Genomic DNA, 27,785 nt, shown 5'->3' with positions numbered 1-27,785 from the left:
GACGGCTTTGAATATTTGTTGGTGAACAAACGGTTTGGTAAGGGTGGGGATTTTTCATGAAGTAGGGAACGAAATCCCTTATTTCAGAAAGGATTATATCTTTATTTGGATTATATATTTATTTGTTAGGAGAAAGTGTTGGAATCAAAAGAAAACACAGAGCAGATCATGGAAAAGGGGTTTAGACATCTAGTACATATTTCCTGTGACTGACGTCGTTATAGTGGCAAGTCACACAATGCAAATCACTGATTAGAAGATCGATTAGGAAAAGAAAAAAAAAAGTGAACAACTTCATCGTCGTTTCTAGAAGAGAAGAGTTAACATTTTTTTAACTCTTCTACTCCAACTCTGAATTTCATTTTCAACCTCCTGATCAACAGCAAAATGTTTGCCACCACCTTGCTGATTTCAGCAGGCCAAATAGATGAACGTCCGTTGTGGTGAGGTCGGGGATGTAAAGCGAATGTTGGAGGTGAATGGAGGCTGACGAAGTCCGACTGAACTGGTCTTTGTTGTGATTGTTGGGCGCGCATGCTAAAATTTCTAGACCGATTCGTAAACTGTTGCAAGTGACAAACTCTTCTTAGCATAAACAGGATGCATCTCATTATCAATGTCTTTTTCATGAAGTCCTTTTGTTCACGAAAAACTCACAACAGCACCCTATTTCCCGACCTTGGTTGCCATTTGAGACTGCTTAACACAGCTAAAAACATGAGAATGCGCATCTTGTACATGTACCGTCATCAATCTAGACTGTGTTGCTACCTGTGATGAATACTGAAAACAAATAACTTTTTATTTATATTAATAATAACACACAGAAACATATTGAAAAGAAGTTTCTTTATTGAATAATTCATTTGAGAGGTAGATATATTCAAGATTCCTGATTTAATTAATAATTAATATAGTGAGGAATAGGCAAGCATGCCTGACAAATTAATAAAAATTTGATATTTAATTCTTTGTTAAATTTTTTTAATTCCTTCAACATAATCTCGAAGTATCTGTAACGGCTCTTTGGTCAATTCTTCAAAATAAGGTAGTTCCCTTTTCATGTGCTTGATCCAAGTGTGCAACTTAGGATAAAGACTAAAGTCATAGTTAGCTACCTGCAAAAAAAAGGCAATTTTCATCAAAGGCATTTTATTAGTAACATACAAATTAAAAACTTCCACTATAAAAACTTACTACTCAGGATTATAGAAAGAATATTAATCTATCATTATTTTACATCATACATTTAAAATCATTATAAAAAAACAACAGTTTTTAAAAACATCCACTAAAAATTTCAATAAGAAATACTGATAAAACCGAAGACCTGCTAAAATATATATATTGTTGACGGGAGAAGATGGTAGAAATAATCCTGAACGCACCATGGTTCATACGCACTGTGCAACTTCACTGGGACACAGAAGCCCCTATATTTATAGCTTCATTCAGGCAGTAGCAACTAAGTTCTTTTCAATAGCATCTGTGCTTCCTAATAATCTAGTTCAACTAGCTGCAAATTACGACGGAACAGATTACACCAAGCGCAAAAGACCAAAAGCTATTCTAAACTGCAACCTCAATGAGCCTGTTGCTCGCCCAATCAGGGCGAGCAACAGGCTCATTAATATTTTCCCTCTCACAGTTTTCTCACGGGACAGCGGGGAATATGAAAAGCATCTATCTGCTTCACACTTTAACCCAATAAAGTTGAAAGTTGAAAATATTCACGCCTTTTTATTTGCCCAATGGAAATTCGCATAGGTATTGTTTTTCTTAAGCTCTGGAATTTTCGAATATTTTTTGTTAATTTTTATAAAATAATAATGGAGAGATTATTAAACTTTTTGGCATAAAATAATGACGGAAATTTTCATTATACCTTTCGAAGAAAGATACCTTCACAAGTAAATCAAAATATTACGATTCACATCATGTTAATTACCATTTGTTTTTGTAATTCTGTCTGTGAGGTGAAACTCCGAAAATCTTCAAACGATATGTAGTTAATATGCAAATCAGTTTTCGAGTTTTATATTTTTATCATTGGTATTAGCCTATTAGTTGCAACAGTGTTAATTAGTCCTTTGCAAGTTGGTAAATATATTATTCTTGGATGAGCTGACTAACCGGAAACACCATGCTGACCAGTAAGAAATACGCAGTTTGGTGACGTCACCGTCCTATGAAGGTACATGCGCCGAGTTGGATTTATGTGCAGAATACCGAAAAGAACTTAGCGAACATATACTTGAAGCGAAAAAATAAACAGAATTTTTTGCTTCAAAATTTTTGTACCACTTAAAAATTTTTAAATTATGATTTTATCGAATATATTAATAAATCTCTAACAAGAAATTATGTTCTTGTTTTCATAGATCTCAATAAGCAAACAAAAATTTATAAATAAAATACTTGGAAAAGGACTATCAGCATAACGAATGCAATATACAAGTGTTGTGAAAGTAAATTGGTTTGGTGCATTATGGGATAAAAATCAGCTAGCATTGTGAAATTCCTATTCGTTATCGTAGCTTAGTACGAGCAATTTTTTCCCCAATAAAATATGAATGAAAAGAATAGAATTTCTGTCTTATTCGAAGAATCTTTATCAGGGATTGACAGAGTATCCTAGAGCTCTGTAATTTATTACTCAGGCTCTTTCTACTTTCTATTCATAAACGACCATCATATATTTTACCTCCGTCATGATGAGTCCTGCAAGGATGGAAAGATCGGCCAAAGTGAGGTGATCGCCAGCTACGTATTTGTGCTTGCTAAGGAATCCGTCCAAGAGCTTCAGAGCATTTTTCAAGTTCTCTTTTTTGTCTTCTGGAGCTGGCTTCCCTTCAAACAGTTCCGGATACTAAAAATAAATAAAAGAAACCGTAGAATGAAAGCGTCAAATATTTTGATGTGCATAAAGTACTTCAACAAAATTATTTTACATCAAAATAAATAAAGAATGGCAATTTTTGTTATCAAATCATGCAGTCTAAATCTATCATTATTAGTGGAAAGCATAAAATAATGATTTGATTAAAAGTTTATTAAAAATTTGACCAAAAAACACCATGTGATCGCTGAAAATTCTACGTAATAGCAATATTGAGAAAACAGATTTTGAGCAAAGAGATTTATACTGTATACAAATTATTTTTATGAGATATTTTAGGTTTCAGTGCTCACAATTCATAAATGGCCTCGAAGTGATTGTCTTTATTTTTAAAAGAAAAGACTAGAATTCAAATGACGACTACGGTCCAAGGAACGTTTTCAACTGAAGGAGAGTTAGCCCACCTCATGGAGAACGCATGCAATTAACACGCATGAATAAAATCCCACTTACCAGTGCCTCGGCTAGAGATTTATACAGAGTTCCAATATCAAAATAGAACAATCGATCAACCACCGCCCTCTTCTGAGGATCCTTCGGGTAGAGAGAACTTTCAGGTGCATACTTGTTCACTAAGTAAGCCATAATAGCTCGGCTATTCGTAAAGAGAGAAAAAAGGAAATAATTATGAAAACATAAGTCGAGTCATAACATGAATCCATTTGTGTTTTTCTATTTTTCATTAGACGGTTTGCAAATTTATATCATATTTTATTCATTATTTTCAGAATTAAATTAAAATATATTAAAGTAAATAAATAAATAAAAATGAATACATTAATAATACCAAAATATACTGAATATGTAAAACAAAATAAATGAAATGAACTTATACACCATTAAATTTATACAATAAGTTCATAATTTTAAATAAAATACACAGTAGATTCACTGTTAATCCGAACAAAAGCTCTGCAGTACTTTTCACCAGACGTAAAGCAGAACCGAATACAAGCATACAAATGTTTGGTAAAATCATCCCTTGGCGCAATTCTACCAAATATCTGGGAATTCATCTTGATAGACGTCTAAACTTCAAGTCACATATGGATAGTGTTGCCACTAAGGCAAGTCAGACTATAGCACAGCTATATCCACTTTTGAACAGGAACAGCTTCCTAAGCATAAGCTACAAAATCTTACTTTTCAAATCGGTAATCAGACCGCAACTAACTTATGCCTCTCCAACTTGGGGTCACACGACTAAAAGCAACATCAACAGACTTCAGATAATACAGAATAAATGCCTAAGAATGGCATTTAATGCCCCATGGTTCATCAGAAACATCCAGTTACATCAAGAAGCCAATCTTCCAGATATTAAGACCTACATGACAAGCATTGCAGAGAAATTCTTCACAATCACGGATAATCACCCAAATCAGTTAGTTCGACAGGCAGCGGACTACAAGCCCTCAGATCGTTTCAAACACAAAAAACCGAAATCCTCCATCGCAAGAGAAAGCTGATACAGCTTCAATGCTCACAATGAGCGGGTAAATTACCCACAATAATCTCATCACCCACAATCTAAAATCCAGATGAAGGGATAAAGAGTCAAGGACTCAGTCCATCAACCAATTAAGTTCAAGTTCAAGTTCAAGATTCACTGTTAAGAATAATCAATCGACCGTGAGATGCGGTGATTAAGATTAATACCCTTGGAGGGTAATGGATGGCAATGCTGTAGCCAATGAAGTTCTAACTGAGGTTCGGCTATTTCTGTTACCCTCCTGCCATGATCAGAGCTTTAATAGCTCAATAACACCTTATCTCTACACAGTCCTCTACAGATAACGGGGAAGATGAAAAGCATTCTTGCTTCGCCCCTTTAAGCCAGTCCTTATCAGGACTTATAAGATTCACTGTTTTTATGTAGTTATTCCGAAAGGAATTTATGCTAATTCATAGATTTCAGTTTTGTTAGTGTTATTAATCGAGGAAATCATCAATTATTCCTTTCTTCTCCATTTCCTCTATGTGGAATAATATCAAATAATAATAATAAAAAATAATTACACTTCAAATTACTTACCTTTCCCATAAGATGAATCCATTGTCGTCTATTGTAGGAACAGTATGTTGCGGATTTATCTAAGGGGGAAAAAATCAAGTTAAAGATTCTATAATAAAATGTGCACAACAATCACAATTAAATGAATACGCAAATAATTCTATAAGAATTAAAGAAATTAATTAATCGCACATTCATTACATCTTTCGAAATTCTTGAAAGAGAAGTGGAAAGCAGTGCGCTTATTTTTGTATCTTCTTTTAATCCATTCTTGTGTAAGCACAGGGAACGAAATCATTTAAAGAACAGAATGTTAAAAAAAATGCTAAGTTTAAAAACAGCATGCCATCAAGTGTTGAAATATTTAATTACATTGATCAGTAACCTATAAAAATCAAAATATGCAATGAGCATCCATCAGATGAGAATAGATTCTAGTTCGAAAGACTTCTGTTCCGTACGTAATCATATTTATATTTTTTCCCCTTTTCAACTTCACACATTAGGATATTTCGTCAAGTACGTACCTCCCTACCATTAAGATAAAATTGTATTAATCAAATGTATTTATCTTTAAAAAAACTTGTTAAAATAACCTTTTCTCCTATAAATACTTTAATTGAATATATAAACATTTATTTAATAAAATAATGCTTATTATTATTATTTAGCGACTGGCAACCCTCAGCTTTAAAACTGACATTTGCAAATGAAAAAAAAAAGCTTCTCTTGACTAATATTCATATAGTTCTTTAGTTGTTGTTTTTTGCAATCACTTATAACTGTGTGATGTCCCTAAAACCTCATTTTATCAAATGTGTACAGCTTCCAGAAGCATAGTGCTAGAAAATGCCTTTCTATATAATAATAATCTATTGGCTTGGATCAGGGAGTGGTTAACAGACAGATATCAAAAAGTTGTATACAGTGGGTGTGAATCTACCAGATTTTAGGTAACCAGTAGTGTACCAGGGTTCAGTCCTTGGCCCATTATTGTTCAATCTATACATTAATGACTTCAAGCAGGGTTTATCATCAGATTTGCAATTGTTTGCTGATGGTGCCAAGATAGGTAGGGTAATCAGGGATGCTACTGATATTCAGCAATTACAAAATGATTTGAATAGACTGGAAATCTGGGCAAACGAAAATGGCTGTCAGTTTAATGTTAGTCAGTGTAAAGTTATGCGCTTTGCCGTGATTAGAGATCCACCGGCATATTATATTGGCGGGGTTATGCTACAAGAAACTGAAGAGGCAAGGGATCATGGTGGATAAGAATTTAAAGTTCAAAGATCACATAGCAAAAGTTGCAAATACAACTCAGAGGATAATTTCTATGCTGAAGCGAACCTTGACATATAAGGATAAGGAAGTAATTTTGCCTGTTTATAAAGCTTTGATAAGACCACACTTGGACTACTGTGCGTAGATTTGGTCTCCCGGGATCTAAGGGGAGAAAGAAGCTGTGGATAGGGTGCAAAGAAGAGTTACAAAGATTATATCCGGATTATGGGATTTAGATTATGAGGACAGATTGCGATCATGAGGATTGCAGAGTCTGGTTAACAGGCGAAAGAGGGGTGATAAGATGGAGGTCTATAAACTTTTGAATGGGTGTTATAGCATTTCAAATGATGAAATTTTTCGTTATATGGAAGGCGGGAGAGAACACGGGGGCATCCATGGACGTTAACATTGTTCTCAGTCAAGAAAGGGTAAGACTAGGTTTTTCTCCCAGAGAGCAGTGAGTGAGTGGAATAATTTGCCCTTAGGTGAAGTGAGTGCATCTAGTGTAAATGAATTTAAGGGAAGGTATGATAGCTGAATTGGGTAATTTACAGCCTCCCTCGATGAGTCCTTGACACCCTGAAGGTCTAAAATAATAATAATAATAATAATAATAATAATAATAATAATAATAATAATAATAATAATAATAATAATAATAATAATAACATTCCTAATTTTATAATAACTTTATTTATATCTACCCTATATATAAAAAAATGATGGGCTTTTTTATGTATTTTCTATGTAACATTTTTGGCAAGTTATTTGAAACGTTTTGAAACTCAGGGGCTACCCTGAGTGTCGAGTCTTCAAAATTCGAGTCACCAGAATTCAAGGAGAACCGCCTACCAGTCTGGAACTTGTGGGGGGGCGCCGTAGGCGCCAGTGGGGCGGAACCGCCCCTTTCAAGTTTTCAAAATTCGAATAATCAGAATTCAAGGAGAAACTGCCTACCAGTGCAGAAACTGGAGGGTTTGGGCGCCGTAGGCGCCAGTGGGGACGTCGTCCCCTTTTGAAGGCTCGACAGTCACGGTAGCCCCTGAGTTTCAAAACGTTTCAAATAACTTCACAAAAAACGTGACATGAAAAGGTTATCATTTTATATATATAAAGTAGATATATATATATATATATATATATAAATTTTTTGCCAAGTGAAACTTTAGTTGCATGAAGATGTCATAAATTCTTCGACTTTGTAAAATCTTTATGTCACGTGACATCATTATTTTATTAATGTTGGTGTCCATTTTTCAAGTTTGATTTTTGCTATGCTGATAACATACTTAGTCTCCCTCATCGTGCATTTAAGCCATTTCTCCTCAGCTCACTAGCTTTATCTTAGTTTTTCTTCATTCATTGTTAATAATAAAGTTTATGTTTAAAAAAGAAACATAACTGTCTTTATTAAAGGTTCATGAAGTTTAAATCACAGTTTTAATTTTTAAAATCTAAATTTTCTACCATTTGTTTTCCTAACAGTTGTCACCTACATATAACTTGCTGTAACAGATACATTCCTATATTCCTATAACGGTGGAGAGGGATCAATCGACCGTGAGATGCGGTCGATTGGTTCATTAATGCCCTTGGGGTGATGGATAGCAACGCAAAGCTGTACCACTGAAGTTTAACTGAGGTTCGACTGTTGCTGTTACCCACTTGGGCGATGAGTTTTTGAGTTCGCTCTCTTGGGGTTTTTGCCTTAAAGGAGCACTTTGAGTCTCCGGGAAAAGTGTTCTCTGGCACGGCCCGCTGAGGGGCTTTGTCGGTGAATTATTTTCCTCGGAATATGAGCGGTTCTGCTCGGTACTCGAGTTTCACTGAGTAGAACCAACGCGAAGATTTGGACGGTCTTTCGCCCACGAATGAGTGGCCTAGAGATCGTCCGATATTTTTGAGATTGAACCTTTACTTACATGGTCGATTGGTTCATTAATGCCCTTGGGGGTAACGGATGGCAACAATGCAATGCTGTACCAATGAAGTTTAACTGAGGTTCGGCTGTTGCTGTTACCCCCTTGGGCGATGAGTATTTGAGTTCGCTCTCTTAAGGTTTTTGCCTTAAGGGAGCACTTTGAGTCTCCGGGGAAGGTGTTCTCCGGCACGGCCCGCTGAGGGGCTTTGTCGGTGAATTATTTTCCTCGGAATTTGAGCGGTTCTGCTCGGTACTCGAGTTTCACTGAGTAGAACCAACGAGGAGATTTGGACGGTCTTTCGCCCACGAATGAGTGGCCTAGAGATCGTCCGATATTTTTGAGATTGAACCTTTACTTACATGGTCGATTGGTTCATTAATGCCCTTGGGGGTAACGGATGGCAACAATGCAATGCTGTACCAATGAAGTTTAACTGAGGTTCGGCTGTTGCTGTTACCCCCTTGGGCGATGAGTATTTGAGTTCGCTCTCTTAAGGTTTTTGCCTTAAGGGAGCACTTTGAGTCTCCGGGGAAGGTGTTCTCCGGCAAGGCCCGCTGAGGGGCTTTGTCGGTGAATTATTTTCCTCGGAATTTGAGCGGTTCTGCTCAGTGGTCGGGGAGCCCGTCACTGAGTGGAACCAACGCTGAGATTAGGACGGTCTTTCGCCCACTATGGAGTGGCCTAGAGATCGTCCGTATTTTTGAGATTTCACCTTTACTTACATAGTCGGTGATTGATTCATTCAATCCAATACCCTTGGGGGTAATGGATGGCAATGCTGTAGCCAAAGAAGTTCTAACTGAGGCTCGGCTATTGCTGTTACCCTCCTGCCATGATCAGAGCTTTAATAGCTCAATAATACCTTATCCCTACACTGTCCTCTACAGATAATGGGGAAGATGAAAAGCATTCAGCTTCGCCCCTTTAAGCCAGTCCTTATAAGGACTATAAGGATACATTCCTATAACTTGCTGTAACGGGATAGAAAGAAAAAAATGGAAGATAGATAGATCAGTCCTTTTTAGGACTTCCATGGTAACGAATTGCAATGGTGTAGCCAATGAAGTTTAACTGAGGCTTGGCTGTTGCTCTTACCCCCTGGGGCGCAGAGATTCGAGAGATTGAGTTCGCTCTCTTATGGTTTTTGCCTTAAGGGAGCAATTTGAGTCTCCGGGGAAAGTGTTCTCCGGCAGGGCCCGCTGAGGGACTTTGTCGGTGAATGCATTTCTTCGCAATATGAGCGGTTCTGCTTGGTGGTGGTTGGTGGAAGGCCATCACGGAGTGGAGCCAACGCTGAAATGGACGGTCTTTCGCCCACGATTGAGTGGCCTAGGGATCGTTCGAATTTTTAGAGACGGTTTTACCTTAGCATATGGCAATGCTGTAGCCAATGAAGTTCAACTCAGGCTCGGCTGTTGCTGGTACGCTGAGTTTCGCTCTCTTAGGTTTGCTCCGGGTGAGTGAGGGTTTGCCTGAGAGAGCGTTTTGAGTCTCCAGGGAGGGTGTTCTCCGGCATGGCCCGGTGAGGGGCTGTGTTGGTGGATGATTTTACCTGGAATATGAGCGGGGGTGGGGAAGCTCGTCACTGAGTGGAGCCAACGCTGAGTTGGACGGCCACCATTGAGTGGTCGAGGGATCGTACTTATTTTTACAGATGGCTTTACTTATACAGTAGCCAATGAAGTTCTAACTGAAGCTCGGTTGTTAAACACGAACTTTCTTGTTGCAAAACTCTTTTCCTTGATCTGTGTTTATGTAACATAGCACTTCTTTAAAAATAGACTCGAAAGCATTAACAACATCGTCTGCTGATTTCTTCTTCAGTGTTCGAACCCACGCAAATCGGGAAAAACAATCAATGCATACAATATGGAAACATCTCCATCCCATTCTCTTTTGCATGAGATGACATATCTGTCAAATCACATTGAAAAGTGTGTAAAAGTGTCGGGACTTTGATTGGATTGCGTTTAAACTTTCTTCTAAAGGGTTTATGTCTCACATAAGTAGGCTGTGTTGCTAGCCAACTTTTCACGGTTTCATGTGACAAATTTGTATGTTTCTGTAAAGCTTTGATACTTCCAAAACTAACTACTGTATTAGGATTATAGTAATCTGCTAACTTTTCTATCACTAACAATAATTTTTTTCTTTGCAAGTGAAAATCAAGAACCATCGCAAAGGTGGCAGATGTTTGTTATGATAGCAGAACTATTTATACTTATGTATTTTGAACTGTCTATTCTCATATGAGAAGCAGTGTCAAAATCACCAATTCGCACATGTCTCATCAAAGAAATGTTTATGACAAGAAAAACACCACATGCTAGAATAGAAATAGAATAGAAATAGGAATTTACAAGTAGCACATTGGTGCTACTTGTAAATTCCTATTTCTGCATATTACATTGTAAATACTATCTGTGAAATAAAATGTGTAAACTTAAATGAACAAACGGTTTCGTGGCATTATAAGCTTCAGCCCAGGGCCCCGTTCAATCAAAGGGCCTCTTCGCAGTCAAAAAATAAAAATAAAACCAATTTAAATTACAAATTCAAGAAAAAATAAATTATACAAACTTTTTTCGTACCTAGGTAACGTTAAAATCGTTAATTTGCAACATTATTGGATTTGAATTAAATATCAAATATCAAGGTTTTAAATGACAGTAAATAGTAAATACGGTTCTGTCTTCTATCGCCTCTGTCGGTAGTCGGTAAAATCAAAATATACTTTGTCATTTGTAAATTATGCACATAATATAGCAAGTCGGAATGGTAATGCAAGTCTAGCTCATCCAGCTCATCTAAAGCTTGTTAGCTTAGCGTAGCTCTCACATATATACTTTATGCTCTCACTGTTTGACATTTGAGGTTATGTATAGTACAGTATAGTTGAATATTAAACAGTCATTTGTTCAGTGAGGTGTTTCGTTTCTTCACTGGTAAGTATCGGCAATGTTTACTAAATACTAAATAAATATAGATTAAATGTTAAACAACCTAATACGGTGGTGGATTTTCTTTAGTTTTTTTTATTTCTTTTCAGATTAAATAAATACCTAAAAATATGTCTGGTAGAAAATATAAAAGCGGAGCTGAAAAACAAAAAATAAAATTAAATAAAGAAAAAGAAAGAAGTAAATGTACCAAAATTTCAAATTTTTTTGTATTGGAAAATAAAAATGAAAATCTAAACGATATAGGTGCAGTAATAAGCGAAAGAGAGAATAACTTAACCGAAGAGAAACAGAAAAAACAACAAAATGTATATAACAATAACGAAGAATTACTAGGACTAAAATCACAACCGAGAACCTCTAAAAACAATGTTGACGTTGACGGACATTCAGTATCAGATAAAAATATACAAGACCCAGACGATGACCAGCTCTCTGAAGTCTCTGTTGCTGTTTTGCAAGAAGATAAAGAGGCAGAACAGACTTTAAAAAATGCAGAATTGCTTGCTAAATATGTTGACGTAGGTGTGTGGCCTACACAGCTAAATGAGAATTTTATTAATCACTGTCTCTCACATGAAATGACTTATTTCCAAAATAAAGATCCAAAAAATATATATCCAGTTTCAACAAGGTTTTGTTCTTTGTAATATCTTGTTGAAACGGGATATATATTTTTCAAATAAGTTCTTTGCGAAAAAAAATTAAAAATGGTCAATTACTGGAAAGGTCTTGGTTGTGCTATTCTACCAGTATGGGAAGTGTTTTTTGTCTAGTGTGCAAACTTTTCTCTGAAATCCCTTCTCAATACACAACCGGCTTCTCTGACTGGAAACATATAGGACCATGTTTAGAAAGGCACGAAAATTCTAATGAACATAGGAAATCATTGTTAGTATGGTTAACACCTAAAGAGAATAAGTGTGTTATTGACACACAGTTGCAGAGAAAAGATACGGCATATTACCACAATGTCCTAAAACGTGCTATTGCAGTTGTGAAATATTTACATGTAAGAGGCTTAGCATTCAGAGGTCACAAGGAAATATTTGGCCCCCGCACAATGGTAATTTTATGGGGGGGGGGGCTCTGGAATTACTAGCAGAGTTCGATCCATTCATGCGCAAACATATCCAACAACGAGAACTGTGCCCAAAGCCTTTCACTTCGTACTTATCAAAAACAGTTTATGAACAAATAATAGAGATTATGGGAAAACAAGTCATAAAAAGAATTATAGCTGAAATAAATGACGATGCAAAGCACACTACTCAATTGTGATGGACTCGACACAAGATTTGTCCCACAATGACCAACTAGCTATTATAGTACGATATTGTTTTGAGGGAAAAGTGTATGAAAGACGTGTATCTTGCATCAAAATTTGTAGTCACATTGGCCTATCTTTATTCAATTCCTTACAAGAATTTCTAGAAAAAAAGGGACTGCCATTGGATAATTGTAGAGGACAGACTTTTGAGAATGCGGCAAATATGTGCGGCCGATACAATGGTGTGCAAGCACATTTCAAACCAAAAAATAAATACTCTGATTATGTGCCGTGTGCTGCGCAAATCTATTTGGAGGAGAAGCGATTAAAGTTGCAACTCAAATGGTGAACTTTTCTGGAATAGTGCAACAAATTTATGTTTTCTTTTCTGCATCTACCCATAGATGGGAGCTTCTAAATCGTGAAAAAACTAAAATTTTCGATAAAAGGTTTAAGCCAGACTAGATGGTCTTGTCAGTAAGATGCTGTTAGAGCGTTAAAAATAGTTACGGTGATATCATGAACATATTAAAAACGTTTAGTGACAATATAGATGAGAACTTGATTTTCGAAGAGAGGCACAGAAATCACCACCTGTGAGACAGAGCGATCCTTCTTCAGGATGTCCTATATAGAAAACAAATATAGGACAACAATGACGAATGAAATATTAAATTATTTATCAATTCTTTCCATAAACTGTGATTTAACCAAAGAATTACAATGCGATGATCAAATAAAAGAATTTGCAGCGCAAAAATGCAGAAGGGTTACTCTTTAAATGTCTCTTTAAGGTATTAAAAACTTACATTATATAACTCTTGGAATGTTTATTTATTTTACTTTTAAGAATAAGTATTATTATTATTTTTTCTTAGTCTTTATTCTTAACGTGAGAATTTGTTGTTTCGTTTTTTTTGTTTGTTACTAAAAGTAATACCTAATATTTTTTATTTATGTTTGTTTTGTATACAAAACATTTTTCATTATAACTGTATATAAAAGTTTGTATATCCAAGTACATCATATAAAATAAAAAAGTTCTTCAATGTCTGTTGCCTATAATTTTTTCTATTAAAAAAGGATAAAAAAAAGTTTTTCGACAAAATGGCAAATGACTTGTCACAACTAATCCAAACTTGGGTTAATTTTGGTTAATTGGATAGGCCCCCAAAGAGTGTTAGTCCAGGGCCCCCCAAAGTTAACGGACCGCCGCTGCATCTATAGACAATCAAAGACAAAACATGACGACAATGACTGATGTGTGTGTCATCCTGGGAAAATTCCAAGATATCTAATTATCAAAAACATCGCCCACAATTCCATAGGCAAACCAAAAACACCATGCGACATCACAGAAAGACATTTGTTCCCCAGAAATTTCCAAACACATAACGTGACGATTCCTTATCTCTAAATAAAACCCACAATGCTTTACACTAACCCAACACACCACGTGATGTCCCTGACAGAAGCGGGGTACAGCGAAATTCCAAAATTTATTTTATCACTATCCATCACCCATCATGCCATACGCAAACCATTTACTTATCTACAACTCATAACAGTACACATCCATGACATGGACGTCGCTTCCCCCCATAATCACCCTACCCTATTTTGTTCATAGTATCCCACCAACCACGCCACGGATCCTTATCCACTAATATCTTCCTTTTCCATTCAAAACAATAACGTCACTTATTTACAATTAACAACTCACGTCACTTATCTTCATCTGATAATAACAAACATTCACGCCACGATTCCTTATCTTATCTTGATCTGGTCAGAAGTGTCCCACCATTCACGACACGAATCCTTATCTGTACCATCACCCATAATTCCATACGCGAACCAAAACACAAGAACTGAAGCCATTGACACATATATTCCTAGGGAAATTCCAAACATTCCAAACACATGAATTCACACACACAATGACATCATCTTCTTATGAACCAATCACGTCACGATTCCTTATATTATCTTAATCTTGATCTGGTCAGAAGTGGCTGCCATACTACTATTGTTGTTATTCTCTTACTGTGTCTAATTTATAAATTAAATTTTATCAAAGGTATGTATGTATAGAAAAATACACAATACATGTAGGGTTCAGTACTGTCCCGCAGATAGTTTCACACATTCGCGGAATGTCTTGGAACGCATTCCCCGCGGATAACAGGGAGACTACTGTATCTCTCTTCCAAGGTATTAAATTATTACCCCGTAAAGCTATTGTACATCTTGCTAGCATCGTAAATGCAATCCTCAGAATTCAATATTTTCCCTCCTCTTGGAAAATTGCTCACATTGTTCAAGTCTACAAACCGGGCAAAGATTCACCTCTATTTGAAAATTTTAGCTCCCTTAGTTTGCTAACAAATCTAGGAAAATTTTCTGAAAAAATCATCCTCTTCAGACTTCAAGAATCAGTCGACAATCTAAAAATCATTCCAGAAGAACAATTTGGCTTCCGTCGATATTATAGCACCGCCCAACAAATACACAGACTGATCGAATACATCACCACCGGATACAACTGGAAACAACATTCTGGTGCGGCATTCATTGACATCGCAAAGGTTTTTGACAATTGCTAAATGTGATACAATTAATCAAATCATATCTCATGAAGAGAAAGATACAGGTCAAGATAAACGGAACAGTCTTAACCCAACGTCGAATTTTGGTTGGGGTTGCACAAGGATCCTTACTGGCCCCGATTCTATTTTCAATGTATATAACAGATATCCTCAATGTCATCTATTATGGCCCTTTAAGCAGGTGACTCACGGCTGTTTTAGCCACACTTCGTAACCAAAACACTTCAAGAAAACATTCTAAAACTAGAACAATGGTTTTCTGACTGGAGATTGCTAGTTAACCCTAAGAAAATTATAGCTACACTCTTCACTAGAAGATTAGCATCTACCAAAGGGGACGTCTTTCTGTTTATTACCAACACTCCATGGCAAATAGAAGCCAGGTATCTCGGAGGTCACAGGAAAAAAGATTAAGCTTCAACAACCATATTACGAACATACGTGCAAAGGTATCTAAAGTCATCGCCCAACTCCACCCCTTGATTAACAGAAACAGCAAATTAAACACAAGAGTCCAAATGCTTGGATACCGATGGTGATTCGTCCTCTAATTACATATGATTCTACAGCCATACCTCCAATGTTAATACCCTTAATTGCACGAGTGCAAAACAAATGTTTAGGGATGATGCTAAATACTCAATGGTTCGTCGCAACACTCAGCTTCATTGGGACACAAATATCCCATATATCATTCTTACACTCTAGCAGCAAATTTCTTGAAAACGACTTCTGATACAACAAGCTACAAACTACAATGAAAAAGACCTAAAGCCATTTTGATATCAAGTGAAAATACGTAATCCTCATGCCCGTACAGGGCGAGCTAACAACTCATAAATTTTTCCCTTCATTGTATCCTAGATATCAGACAACGGGGAGTATAAAAAAGCATTTTGCTTTACCCTATGAAACAGTAACGTTCTGCGTTGGTATGAGGCCATCATGTCCTTCTTATTAGAGGTCTAAAAACTTCCTGAGTATAAAACACATCGTACACATTACCATAAAGTTCACTTTGTAATATTAAACAGACAGCAGTTCGTTATGCAATAGCAAACCTTGAAAGTCGTGAATTTACGGGAACTCTACATAACATATTAGCAATCTAATCAGTAGAAAAAAAAACTGTTTTTTTTTCTCTGTAGTAGTTAAAAAACAGCTTCTATTGTTTAAAATTTAACTTACACGTATGTGACAATAATGCAGGATAAATCTTTCCATAGTATATACTTTCAAAATTCTCTGATCTGCAAGCCTTTTGAACGAGAGTATGCAGTGTCTGACCTAGTTGATAATATTTTTAATTTCGCTTGCTATTTATTTTATTTATTTAGTATTATTAATATTTATTATTTTTATGTTTCATATTATATATTTATTAATTTAATTATATTTGTGAAATGCAGTTCTAAACAGATGAAATTAACTTTGTTAAAGTTCAAACTCGAAGTTAAAATTCCAGTTAAACACTAATCAACTTACTTCAAGAAATTCGGGCTTTAGGAATTCCTTAGTTTCGTAATCCAATTCCTTGAGTTTCAACTCAATTCCAAGGTGTTTAGCGGCATATTCAACTGCAAGGCAAGGAGGGCTTCCCTTCATTTTGTACAACAAGATAGTCATGATTGGTTTCGTTAGCTACTAACAACTAAACTACGAACTAACGCGTCCTCATGGAAACTACAAAGTGAAGCGTTGACATCATATTTCATAATAGCAAGAATTTTCTTTCTGGGCAGTCATTGGTCCTGGCAAAGTGCCAGAAACAGACAAGCGGTAAGTGAGCTATCAAACTGATGTTGATGGCACGTAGTCGTCACGTGATGAAACAAAAATAATAATAAAAAAGAGAATATCTGTTAATATCGCTTGTATATATATCAATCATTTTTAAAGATATGGATGAATAAAAGGCAGTTTAAACTTAATAAATATCAATGAGTATTCGAAGATTCTAAGAAGTTATATTGCATTGCATATTTACTTATTTATATTATTCCTTTGTTGTGAATTCTGGTTTATCAGAAAAAATATTGTTATTATTATTATTATTATCATCATCATCATCATCATCATCAAGAGATTTGCCATGTTTTAAATTAGCTGTATTTGATCTATAATTATTTTTCATGTAAGGCAGCGCTTTTTCTCTATTTGAAAAAAAAATTAGTGCCCGTCCCCCAGTATGGGGTCACTAAATTTCGCTTTAAACGTTTACAACTTTCTATTGTAAACATTTCTGTGACTTCTGTACAAACACAAACGCACCTTCAGAACAGTTAGAAGGCATAAATGAATGAACAAGAATTAAAACTGCGTCATGTGATTCTGTCTACTCAACTCTCCAGAATATATATTCCTGGCGACTAAACACTTTTGATGGCCATGATTTGTCCATGGGCGTATATAGTAGTGTACATGTTATCAACGCTCCTTTATCTGCACTGTCTATTTCAAGGTTATCCAAAGTATGAAAAATATCTTAATATGAAAGATATCTTAATATTTTTGTTTGAGTACGATTAGTTGACATCCTCTTTAAGATAATATTTGGTGTGGGAGGAGTGGAATACTGTTAGTTTGATGAATTCTAAGATAATCACGTAGATAACTTTCTCAGATAACTACAATATGATATGATAAAAATGATAATATCTTAAAATAGTAATTTTTATATACTATACAATAAAAGGTAGATTTATTTAATATAATATTTTAAGTTTATGTTAAGGAACTTTTATATTATATTAAGTTATATTATATTATTTAATATCTTATACTATATTATATTAAAGAATATATATTCAAAGAAGAATATATATATATATATATATATATATATATATATATATATATATATATATATATATATATATATATATATATATATATATATATATATATATATATATATACACACACACACTTACATGTATATATAAATATTCTAGTATATTGCAATCGGTTTTTTCCCCACTTCAATGCTTTATTAGTCATTTGTAAATAATTACATGCCAAACTAAAAAAATAGAATTAAAAATTAAATTACTTCGATAATAATGCATAAAAATAAATTAAAAATAAATCTTTAACATTCTATAAAATAAATGAATAATAACTAAACCAATCTCGAAAATTTAAGCTAAGTTCATAACTAAATTATATTGCAAACATTTCGTAAGGAATTTTACAATATAATACGCTATACATAACATGATATAGTATATTAATACGAATATATAGAATATAATATATGGCTTAACATATGTTATAAAACGCTATGTATAATATAATACAATGCAATAATAACATGGATCAGCCTTATAAGTTAATGTTACGTTATGTTATCGAATTATGTCTAAATGAAGCAAGAATTATCTGGCAAAATATACACTGTTTATATATTTTGATGTGCTGTTTTCATTTAATTTATTAAAATAAATATTTGGGCTATTACCTTTGTGGCAACTTTTCTGGATCCATAATGCTAGACCTCCAGAATAAAGACTAATGCAGGTTCTATTACATTCAATGACTATAAAATGTCTGAGCCAATTCTAGCGTTAGTTGATCTTTGTCACTTGCAAACAGGTTTTATTTATTTTTTTTATTTACCTGAAATTCTGCTTTATTCTCACAACACCAAAAAAATAGACCTTAGATAACTCATACTGTTTCTGACAATAATACGAGATGGCAGCACGTGTATACCATATTCATTACCTGAAATCTTCAAGTCATCGTTAGCCCCGAATTCTGCTATCAGAGATAAGAAAGAAAGAGGACGGGAAATCAAAGAGTTTTTCGACTGCCTTCAAAAATTATTGTTCATGCATTTATTGCACTTTTATTACATTCAAAAAACAAATTTGTCACTTTTACGATATCTTCGTTTGTGTGTCTAATGAATGCAAATCCTCTCGTTTCCGGTGGATTTCTGAGACTTGACCTATAGAAGGCTGCATGAAGCGTTAATGAAAACACACGAAACGTTTTTTTAATATCGAAATGAGAATCGGCTGATCCTCATTTTACCGACAGGAACTTAAAAGTGACCACACGTGTTGCCAAAGAAACTGCATCCACAACTATGCTAAGAATCGTCCAGAGGTGAAGCTAAGAGTTGTCCGGAGGTCAGGATTCATACAAGGACAGAATGCTGATATTCGAATTTGACAGGTTTTCAGAAGAAATGAGGCCCAAATTAATGGTAATCCACTGTTACAATGGTGGTTTGCTAATAAAAGCCAAATTCTGGAAAATCTCGCTGTCTTTTGTTTTTATCTGATGAATAAGTTAACAGTAATTGCTTGTAACAAGTCGAATTTCCTGACTGATTTTTTGTGGCTGCATACAAATAAGACACTCCTAAATAAAGAATTCTATGGCGAAAAATCTTCCCTGACAGTTACTCTGTCAGGATAGAAATATGCAAGAAGTTTATGGGAAATTATTTAGTCTGGCCAAATTATATTTCCGGTTTTAGCTTAAATGATCATTTGAGCATGTCATCGTCATCGGTTGCATCAGAATGTCGTGAGGAACGGGAGAACATTTCCATTCAAGCACGTCTCAAATGAGTACAAACGATGACACACATTGGCAGATGAGCTTTCCTCATATTCATCCTATTTTTAACTGTGCTTAATATCTATAACTTATATGAGGGTGGTTCAAGGTTCACATATAATACTGCCAATAAACGATTTGACTTGTTTCACCTTAAGAGAATGTTTCGAAGTGCTTCCCATCCACCTACATACAAAACTTAACTCACCGACAATGCAACACAGAATTTTTTTCCCGATGAGGTTCATTGCAGAATGGAGTCAAGCGTGTTGATAAAAAAGAATGATTCTTTTTGATTTTTATGGAAATTTCCCCAAAATCTGTGTTTTCTCTTTTGTTGTCGTAAGACTGCAGTAACACTACTAGCTCGCTGTCTATTGAATGCCGAAAATCTGAAAATAGACAACGAGGTTTAATGAAATGTTTGGATAAAGGAGGCTAATCTTGATTATGTTTATCATTAGATGACTGAGATGATGATCTTCTACAAAACTGAAGAAAACCAAACTCCCTTTCTCCTTTGTGTGATGTTTCAAATCCGATACGCTTGAAGATCAAATTTCGCAATATTTGAAACCCATTTTGAGATCAAAAGGATTCGCGAATAATCCTCTCTAAATATCCACCCCTTCCCTAACAAAAAAGCACAAAAATCATACGTAATAAGTCTCTATAACTTTCTTCGACACTGTATTTTGGACAGTGTACCATCCTGAATTGTATTGCACGTCTTCGGTAAATATTAGCAGGTTTAAAATTCTCTTCCCTCCAAACATTTGATTCAACTTACTTGTTTGTTTGTTTTTTATCGGCTTCTCCACGCACACTACCTTGCAATATAACTAACTGCTTACTGCAAAGATTCTGCCTTGGTTATTCGAACGTGAAAAGCATGATTCACTTCATCATCATAATCAATAATAATTGTTGGTCTAGTAGTCCGAGTAGTCAGTATATCTTCTCTCCGACCAACTAACTACAGGTTCGAATCCCCACGTGGAGAGGGATGTTTATGAATGTCTTCTGTGTGAGGACGCCATCATGCTTACTGAAGACCTCGAGGGGCTTCTAAAAGTTCCATGTTTCGAATTTAGAATAGGGTTTTCGGATTATGTGAAAATTAATAAAATTCATAAAAGAAAAATCCTTCCCCCCCGCGGTACTAATAATACGATAAGTTTGCGACCTTTTGTAGGTGGGAGTCATAAAAAAATAATGAATACTATTAAAATAAACACTCGGGTAAGATTAAAATATTTATTAAAATACAATTGAATGAAATTACGAGTGTGGCCCGAAGTAATACGGCGGTCAGAGAATCCACATTTCAGCCTAACATTTAATAAATTTAATTTAATAATTAGAAGGAGATCGCATTTACGTCCACAGCATACCAGGCATTCACTAGACAGGCGCCGATTTGACGGAAGAGGGCTTTGCTCCCTGATCTGTTTTACTAACATGTCCCATACATTCTGAATGGGGATCAGATCCTGGTTTTGGCAGTCAGGGAAGTTGCTGGAGGTCACTGTCATAATCGACGAACCACTGCTGAATAATTCTTGCACGATGGACAGTAGCATTCTTTTGCACGAAACAACCGTTATCTGCTGGATAAAAATTCAACATTGCAGGATGGACTTGGTCGCCAATAATGTTCCGATATTCCATGCAAAGCATTGACCTTCCAGTAACATGAGGGGACCCGTTCCGGCCCAACGGAACGTGCACCACACCATGACAACACCTCCAGAACATTGACTTGAGTTTACAAGGCAAGCTAGATGGATTGTTTCATGGGTCCAGCTCCGAATTTATTCCCTGCCATCGGTACAGAATAAGGTGTAAGGGGGGACTCTTTGGACCTTGTGACTCATATGACTTTTTCCCAGTGTTCCTGACATCATTCTAAACGAACGTTCCGGTTCTCTCTCCAAAATAAAATCATGCCGTCGAACTGACGTGTATTTTGTAGTGCGGATTGCATACGTCACACGACAGCACACTCAGCCTAAATGGGCACGCGCCGCCAATATAGTATTTTTTTTTTAGCCTGAAAGCTCTATAGAACAAACATTGACTTTTTTTCAGTCCAATTTGGCCTCCAATAAGCGAGTTGGTGGTCTCACGCCGGCGATGAAATTCATCACCCCCACCTAAACACAATCATAATCATCCATGCCAAGGGCGGGACTAGAACCCACGCTCTGTTGGTGGGGGAACCGACAATCTAACCATTCGCCAAACTAGGCTGGCGAATTTACTAAGATAAGGTTAAGATAAAATTAAGAAATGTTTAGTTCATAATTGAACATATTCATCATCTATTCAGATGCTGTTTCTGTTATTATTAATCAGAGTATCTACCCTTGTTCTTAAAGTCATTCAAGTGTATTAGTGCCTACACTAATTATGGTTGAAGTAATTCCGCTTGAAATGATTTTCTTATATTAGAAACTTTCACCTTAATAATTTAAAAATATTTCGTAAATAATTTATTTTATCCTATAATAAAATATGAAATTTATTTAAAAATCTGATAATTTTTCAAAAAATTTAGAATTTAATGAGAATACATTTAGTACACCATATAATTTATTCTATAATGGAAATCTAGATGAGTAAGTCAAACAGTTTAATTTAATTTCTCTCGTGTGGCGACCGGGAGAAATTAAATCCAACACTGAACCTTGTCCAACCATGTCGTAAGAGGCAACTAAATGAACGCAGAGTTTCGAGAGTTTTGCTCTTTCAGGTTTCTTCCGAGGGGTGGGGGGGAGCTTGGATTTCGGGTAGTTTGCCTGGTAGTGCATACATATTGAGTCTCCAGGGAGGATCTTCTCCGACACTGCGCGCTCACGAACGTTTTCGGTGGATACCTTTCCCTGGAATGGAATATGGACGGTTCTGCTCGGTGGTGGGGAAGCCAACGTTGGACCGTCTTTCGGCCACTATGGAGTGGTCAAGGGATCGGCCTAATAATTTTTAGAGTCCGCTTTACTTAATTATCCCCAATGTCGCACGAGGCGACAAAAATGGGTACCCTCGGAGGGTAATGGATGGCAATGCTGTAGTCAATGAAGTTCTAACTGAGGCTCGGCTATTGCTGTTACCCTCCTGCCATGATCAGAGCTTTACAGCTCAATAACACCTTATCCTTAAACTGTCTTCTACTGTTTAAGGATAAACTGTCTTCTACAGATAACGAGGAAGATGAAAAACATTCTTGCTTCGCCCTTTTAAGCCAGTCCTTTATAAGGATATAATTTAATTGAAGTGGTAATGAAGAAATATCATCAGCAGAATGAGTTGGTTAGGCGTGAACAGTTATTTTTAGGACTTCCAGGGTAACGGATGGCAAATCTGTAGTTAAGTTTTCGCATGCGCGCCCGACAATCACAACGAAGACCAGTTTGGTCGGACTTCGTCAGCCTCCAACCTCACCAGAACAGGGTTCATCTGTTTACTCTGCTGAAATCAGTATGTTGGTGACAAACATTTTGTTGTAGATCAGGAGGTTGAAAATGAAATTCAGATTTGGAGGAGAAGAGTTAACAGATGTTAACTCTTCTCTTCTAGCACCGACCATGAAGTTGTTCCCTTTTTTTTTCTTCTTTTCCAAATGAATCTTCTTCTAACCAGTGATTTGCATTGTGTGCCTTGCCACTATAACGACTTCAGTCACAGGAAATACCCACTAGATGTCTAAACCCCTTTTCCGTGATCTGCTCTGTGTCTGCTTTTGATTCCAACACTTTCTCCTACCAAATAAATGATATAATCCTTTTTGAAATCAGAGCCTTCATTCCCTACTTTTTTTTTTAAAAAAAAAAAACATCCTTAACAAACCATTTGTTCCCCAACAAATATTAAAAGCCGTCGACAAAAATTTATCCATTGAATATATTTTATTAAAAAATGTAATGACTTTTGAGGAAATGTTTCCAACAAATTTATACAGTTTGGAGATTATTCCATCTTCTCCTACTATTAGCGTTTTTTTCTTTTAGTAACCAATTTGATAGAATAATCACAAACCATACGTATTTTTTTAAGAGAGAGTACACTCAAGAAGACAGAGATATGAATCTCAGAAAAATAATTGGACAGAAAAGAAAACAAATAAAACTGTCTGACCAGATCTAAAATATATATACAGACTCATTAATAGAAAAGATCAAAAAAAGACAACTTCAGTGGTAAGGACATGTCGAGAGCATCCCCTTAGAATGGCTACCCAACCTTGCTCTGTATGCAAGATTAAAAAAATGAACACCAAGGACTAAATGGATAACATCAATAAGGGTCAACTCCGGATTACAAAGATATAGGCAGCTCACCAGTCACGTAAGAAACTGACACTCCTGGAGGTCGTTGTTGTGGAACCATGGAAGACCAAACCACCCCGACAGTAAGAAAATAAGTGTTTCTTTGCCTCACGGTTTGTAATGAAAGAAAAAATACGAATTAATAATCTCCTTTTGTTTTTTGCTTTTTAATGTTCATAAATTACGAAATAAGAACTTTCGACTGTCGTGGCAAATCCATCTATACACATTTGTTTACTTATTTTATTATAATATTATCTTTATTCTTGCCAAGATATATTGCTCTTTGCAAATTGTCTTCCTAATCTGATATTATTAACTAATCATCTACAAATAATAACAATATTTATTTTATTAATCCGGGAAGTTTCTATACCTGAGTTATTTAAAAGCACTCCACTAAATAGTGTTGCATTACAATAAATATTAAAAATCTGGAGATAGGGGATAACATATTTGATACCTTGATTTAATACTAGTTTTTAGAGACCTCTTCATTTATTTTTATTTAATTATTTTTGTACTGTCAGTAATAAAATAATACGTATGCTGTGTGTTTATTCTTTTTAACATATCTAATAATGTATATATTTTTTACTTTATCAGATGTTTTTGAACAATCTATAAACAGGGATCAGTTTTCTAAATTAAAGTCTATATTTTCTCTATAAGTAGTTTTAATCAAAATGCTGCATCCACTGCGCCTGTTTTCTGAACCTAATTTTGAAACAGTGTTCAATAAAATTAATTTATCTGAAATAGTCAGATTTCTTGCATCTATTTTTGAAATAATTGCATTAGTATACTTTTGTCCTTTCTGTCGAATTGAATATATTTTATTAAAAAAAAAATTATAATCTCTAAGGAAAACCTGTGGATGTCAATAATTCATTCACCGTAGATATCTTACCCTAATAATGAATAAAAAACACCTTGTGCAGCATTTTAGAAAAGCTCCAGACAAGACGTTTCTTGAATTCTTCAACAGATTTTGTGAAAATGTGTCTTACAATGACTCTCAGATTCAAGCAAATAGTAGTAATAGTGATACTTGTGGTTTACAGTTAAGTTACTGAGTAGAGGTTTTTTACTGTGGATGAAATACTATATCAGGTCTATTCTACTTCTCAGCATTATAAATTTATTAGTGTTATCCATGTTAATCTATGCATTATTGTTAATGCATAGATTACATTAACATGCAAATAATGAACCTGTTTTTGAAATAATGAAATAAAGCAAATAATGAACCTTATAATGCAAATAATGAACCTATTTTTGAAACAGTGTTCAATAAAATTAATTTCTCTGAAATAGCCAGGTTTTTTGTATCTATTTTTAAATAATTGCATTAGTTGAGACATTTATTAAAATATATATATATAATTCTTATTGATACGGAAACATTTAACTAGAATATTATTCACTTTTAAAGAGAAACATCATGTCGTAAGTCCTGAATTTTACTTTGAGTTCAAAACAACGAAGCTTTCAAGAAACTAAGGAAAGAGACAAGACAGGTCAAACCACCCATTAAAAATACACAAGAAAACTTGCAAGAGGGGGGAAAAACACATGATCCCGACTCGGGTCAAAAATAAGCCAAGCTTCCATGACGTGCCTCCCTACCCATTGGTTGATGTACAAACACGTTAGCTTATTACGATTTCGAAACAAATGTCGAGGGGTTAAATTTAATTACTTTTTGATAAGGGGAGGAATTAAAACTTCGCTAGAAATGATGCTGTATCAGCTGATCTCAAATGACCAATCACAAACCAGTTCAGACCGTTTGGTGTACATGATGTCATAGACAAACAAAATCGACAGTTCAAAATAGGGGTTGAATTTAATTACTTTTTGATAAGGGAGGAACCCTCCTAATTAAAAGTACATTGGGAGATGAGTGTAACTATCATGTGACCTAACTATAACCAATCACAAAGCAGTACGCTCCCCACACAGGCTCAAAGCGTGACTCTGTATGACCTAATTAAAACATTGCCATCGGCAATTAAATGTACGCCATAATACCTAACTAACTACTGATGCCTGTTTCTTATCGTTAATCGACCCTCTCAAACATGTCATTTTCGAAAAAGGTTCGGATTTGATTTTATCTAACCTACTTTATTGCTATTGAAAAAAATATGTATACTGACAATGCTTACTCTTTATTTTCAAAAAACCCAGCAGTCAACCAAACTGTTTTTTCTCTGTATGATGAAAACGCGACATAATGCCTCTGTCTCTTTTTCAGCCAAAATGGCAGTCCATGACTGAAGAAAGAATTTGCGTTTTTCTTCAACAGATGTTCTGATTCACCTTATGGTTCATATCGGTTTCTGTACTGAACACGTAATCCTTTTCATTGTCATTTTCTCTGACTATATCATCCCAATGCTTGCGGTGACAGACTTCAGTATCATGTCGAAAACTAATCACTTCGTTTGAAGATGGAAGCAAAAGAGAACTGTCACGTGATTTTAGTTCAGAGCAGGAGAAGCATCTTCATACTACTTTATAACGATCTACTGAACAATCAAGGCAATCTTCAACCAAGCTGATCCGCATACATTTTAGGGGACGTTTTAGCTTGTATGCAACAGATGTTCGGAATCACCAGCCTAGTGGCCTATTCGGCCCCTAGACTAGAAAGAATAATTTCTGTATTATCTTTAAACTGAAAATAAAGAAACCTAATAAAATGATGTGGTACTCAACCCATATTTTGTTAAATTATACATAAAAAATCGAGTTTAATCTAATACTCACCAGAAGATGTACGAATAAATCATAAACAAAAATAAAATACATTTTAACTAAAATATATATCATGTTTACATAGTTTATTGAAAGTTTTAAATAAAAATTTAAATAACTTTAACAATATATCATGCATTTTATCTTGATTTCAGAGTTAATATACTTTTGGTTTGGTATAGTTTTCGAAGCCTTTGAGAAACCAATCAGTGCTGCTGTTTGTTTAGAACTTCGAAAGTTCCTTTGTTTTTTCCATTCTGATTAACACTCTTGACGATTACTGACCAGCAGTGTTCTTAACATAGTTGGCTAGAACACGTGGTAACGCACGGTCACCAAGTATTTTGCATATACTCTTTGTAAGTGACATTTACATACATCTGCATAAAGGTTTCTTATATACTATACTATACTATATTTCTTATATACTTATATACTACACTATACTATACTATACTATTTATTCTCCGCTTTACAATGATCCAACCTCTAGTTTCTGAAACAGAGTAAACAAACTCGTCGATGGTCTCCTCATCCATGAAGTAGATGTTCAATTCAAACCTGTCTTACACCGTATAGATTCACCTTGTTACAAAGTCTCAAATCACCTCTGTTATTTACTAAACATCCTCCTCAGGTAAATCCACGTCCATTATTAAAAACAATTTCCATTTTAAAGAAAACATCTCGGCGTTTAGTCTTGGACCAAGTGATCTCATAATCAGACTAAATATTGCGTCTCTCTTTGCTAATGTCGTCAGATGAAGCATGAAGTCAATGCTGTCACAATCGGGCTACTGAACTTTTCGTAACCAATTTTACCAGCAAACAGAGCGTAAGGGAACCCATAGGTAACCCTCTTTATCTCATCATCGTTACTTCATGGAGCTGCTTGAACAGTGCTTAGGTGCTCTGTAATATCCATCCTACATCCTGATATTGCTAAACGATTCAGAGCAACATAATTTGAATTAATTTGCTGAAATCGATGAAGATGAAGATTTCCCATTTTAGGGGTATGTTTGTATTACATTGCATGCAAGGTATTTAAATAGTAAACTTTTGGTTGTTTCTGGTATGTTTTAGTTTGTATTTTTTCCTTGTTTTGGAAAGTAGATAGTTAGGTATGGGAATATTACAATCTCGAAAGTGTTGAAT

General features: G+C 35.2%; 1 protein-coding gene across 1 annotated transcript; it reads right to left on the bottom strand.

The window, feature by feature from the left end:
• Positions 1-834: 834 nt before the first annotated feature.
• LOC150099245 (glutathione S-transferase 1-like) lies at positions 835-16,651 on the bottom strand. The gene is made up of 5 exons (XM_090403818.1): positions 16,450-16,651; positions 4,935-4,993; positions 3,353-3,494; positions 2,705-2,869; positions 835-1,118 (listed from the first exon to the last, which is right to left on the bottom strand). The coding sequence occupies exons 1-5, from the start codon at positions 16,588-16,590 to the stop codon at positions 975-977; spliced, it is 651 nt and encodes a 216-aa protein (XP_090259944.1). The 5' UTR covers positions 16,591-16,651; the 3' UTR covers positions 835-974.
• Between the last annotated feature and the right edge of the window lie 11,134 nt (positions 16,652-27,785).

Source organism: Typopeltis vanoorti, chromosome 14 (genome assembly GCF_054136105.1).
Source record: "Typopeltis vanoorti isolate ZY-2024b chromosome 14, IOZ_Tvanoo_1.0, whole genome shotgun sequence".
NCBI classification, from domain to species: domain Eukaryota; kingdom Metazoa; phylum Arthropoda; class Arachnida; order Uropygi; family Thelyphonidae; genus Typopeltis; species Typopeltis vanoorti.
This window is presented reverse-complemented; position numbering and strand designations above follow the sequence as displayed.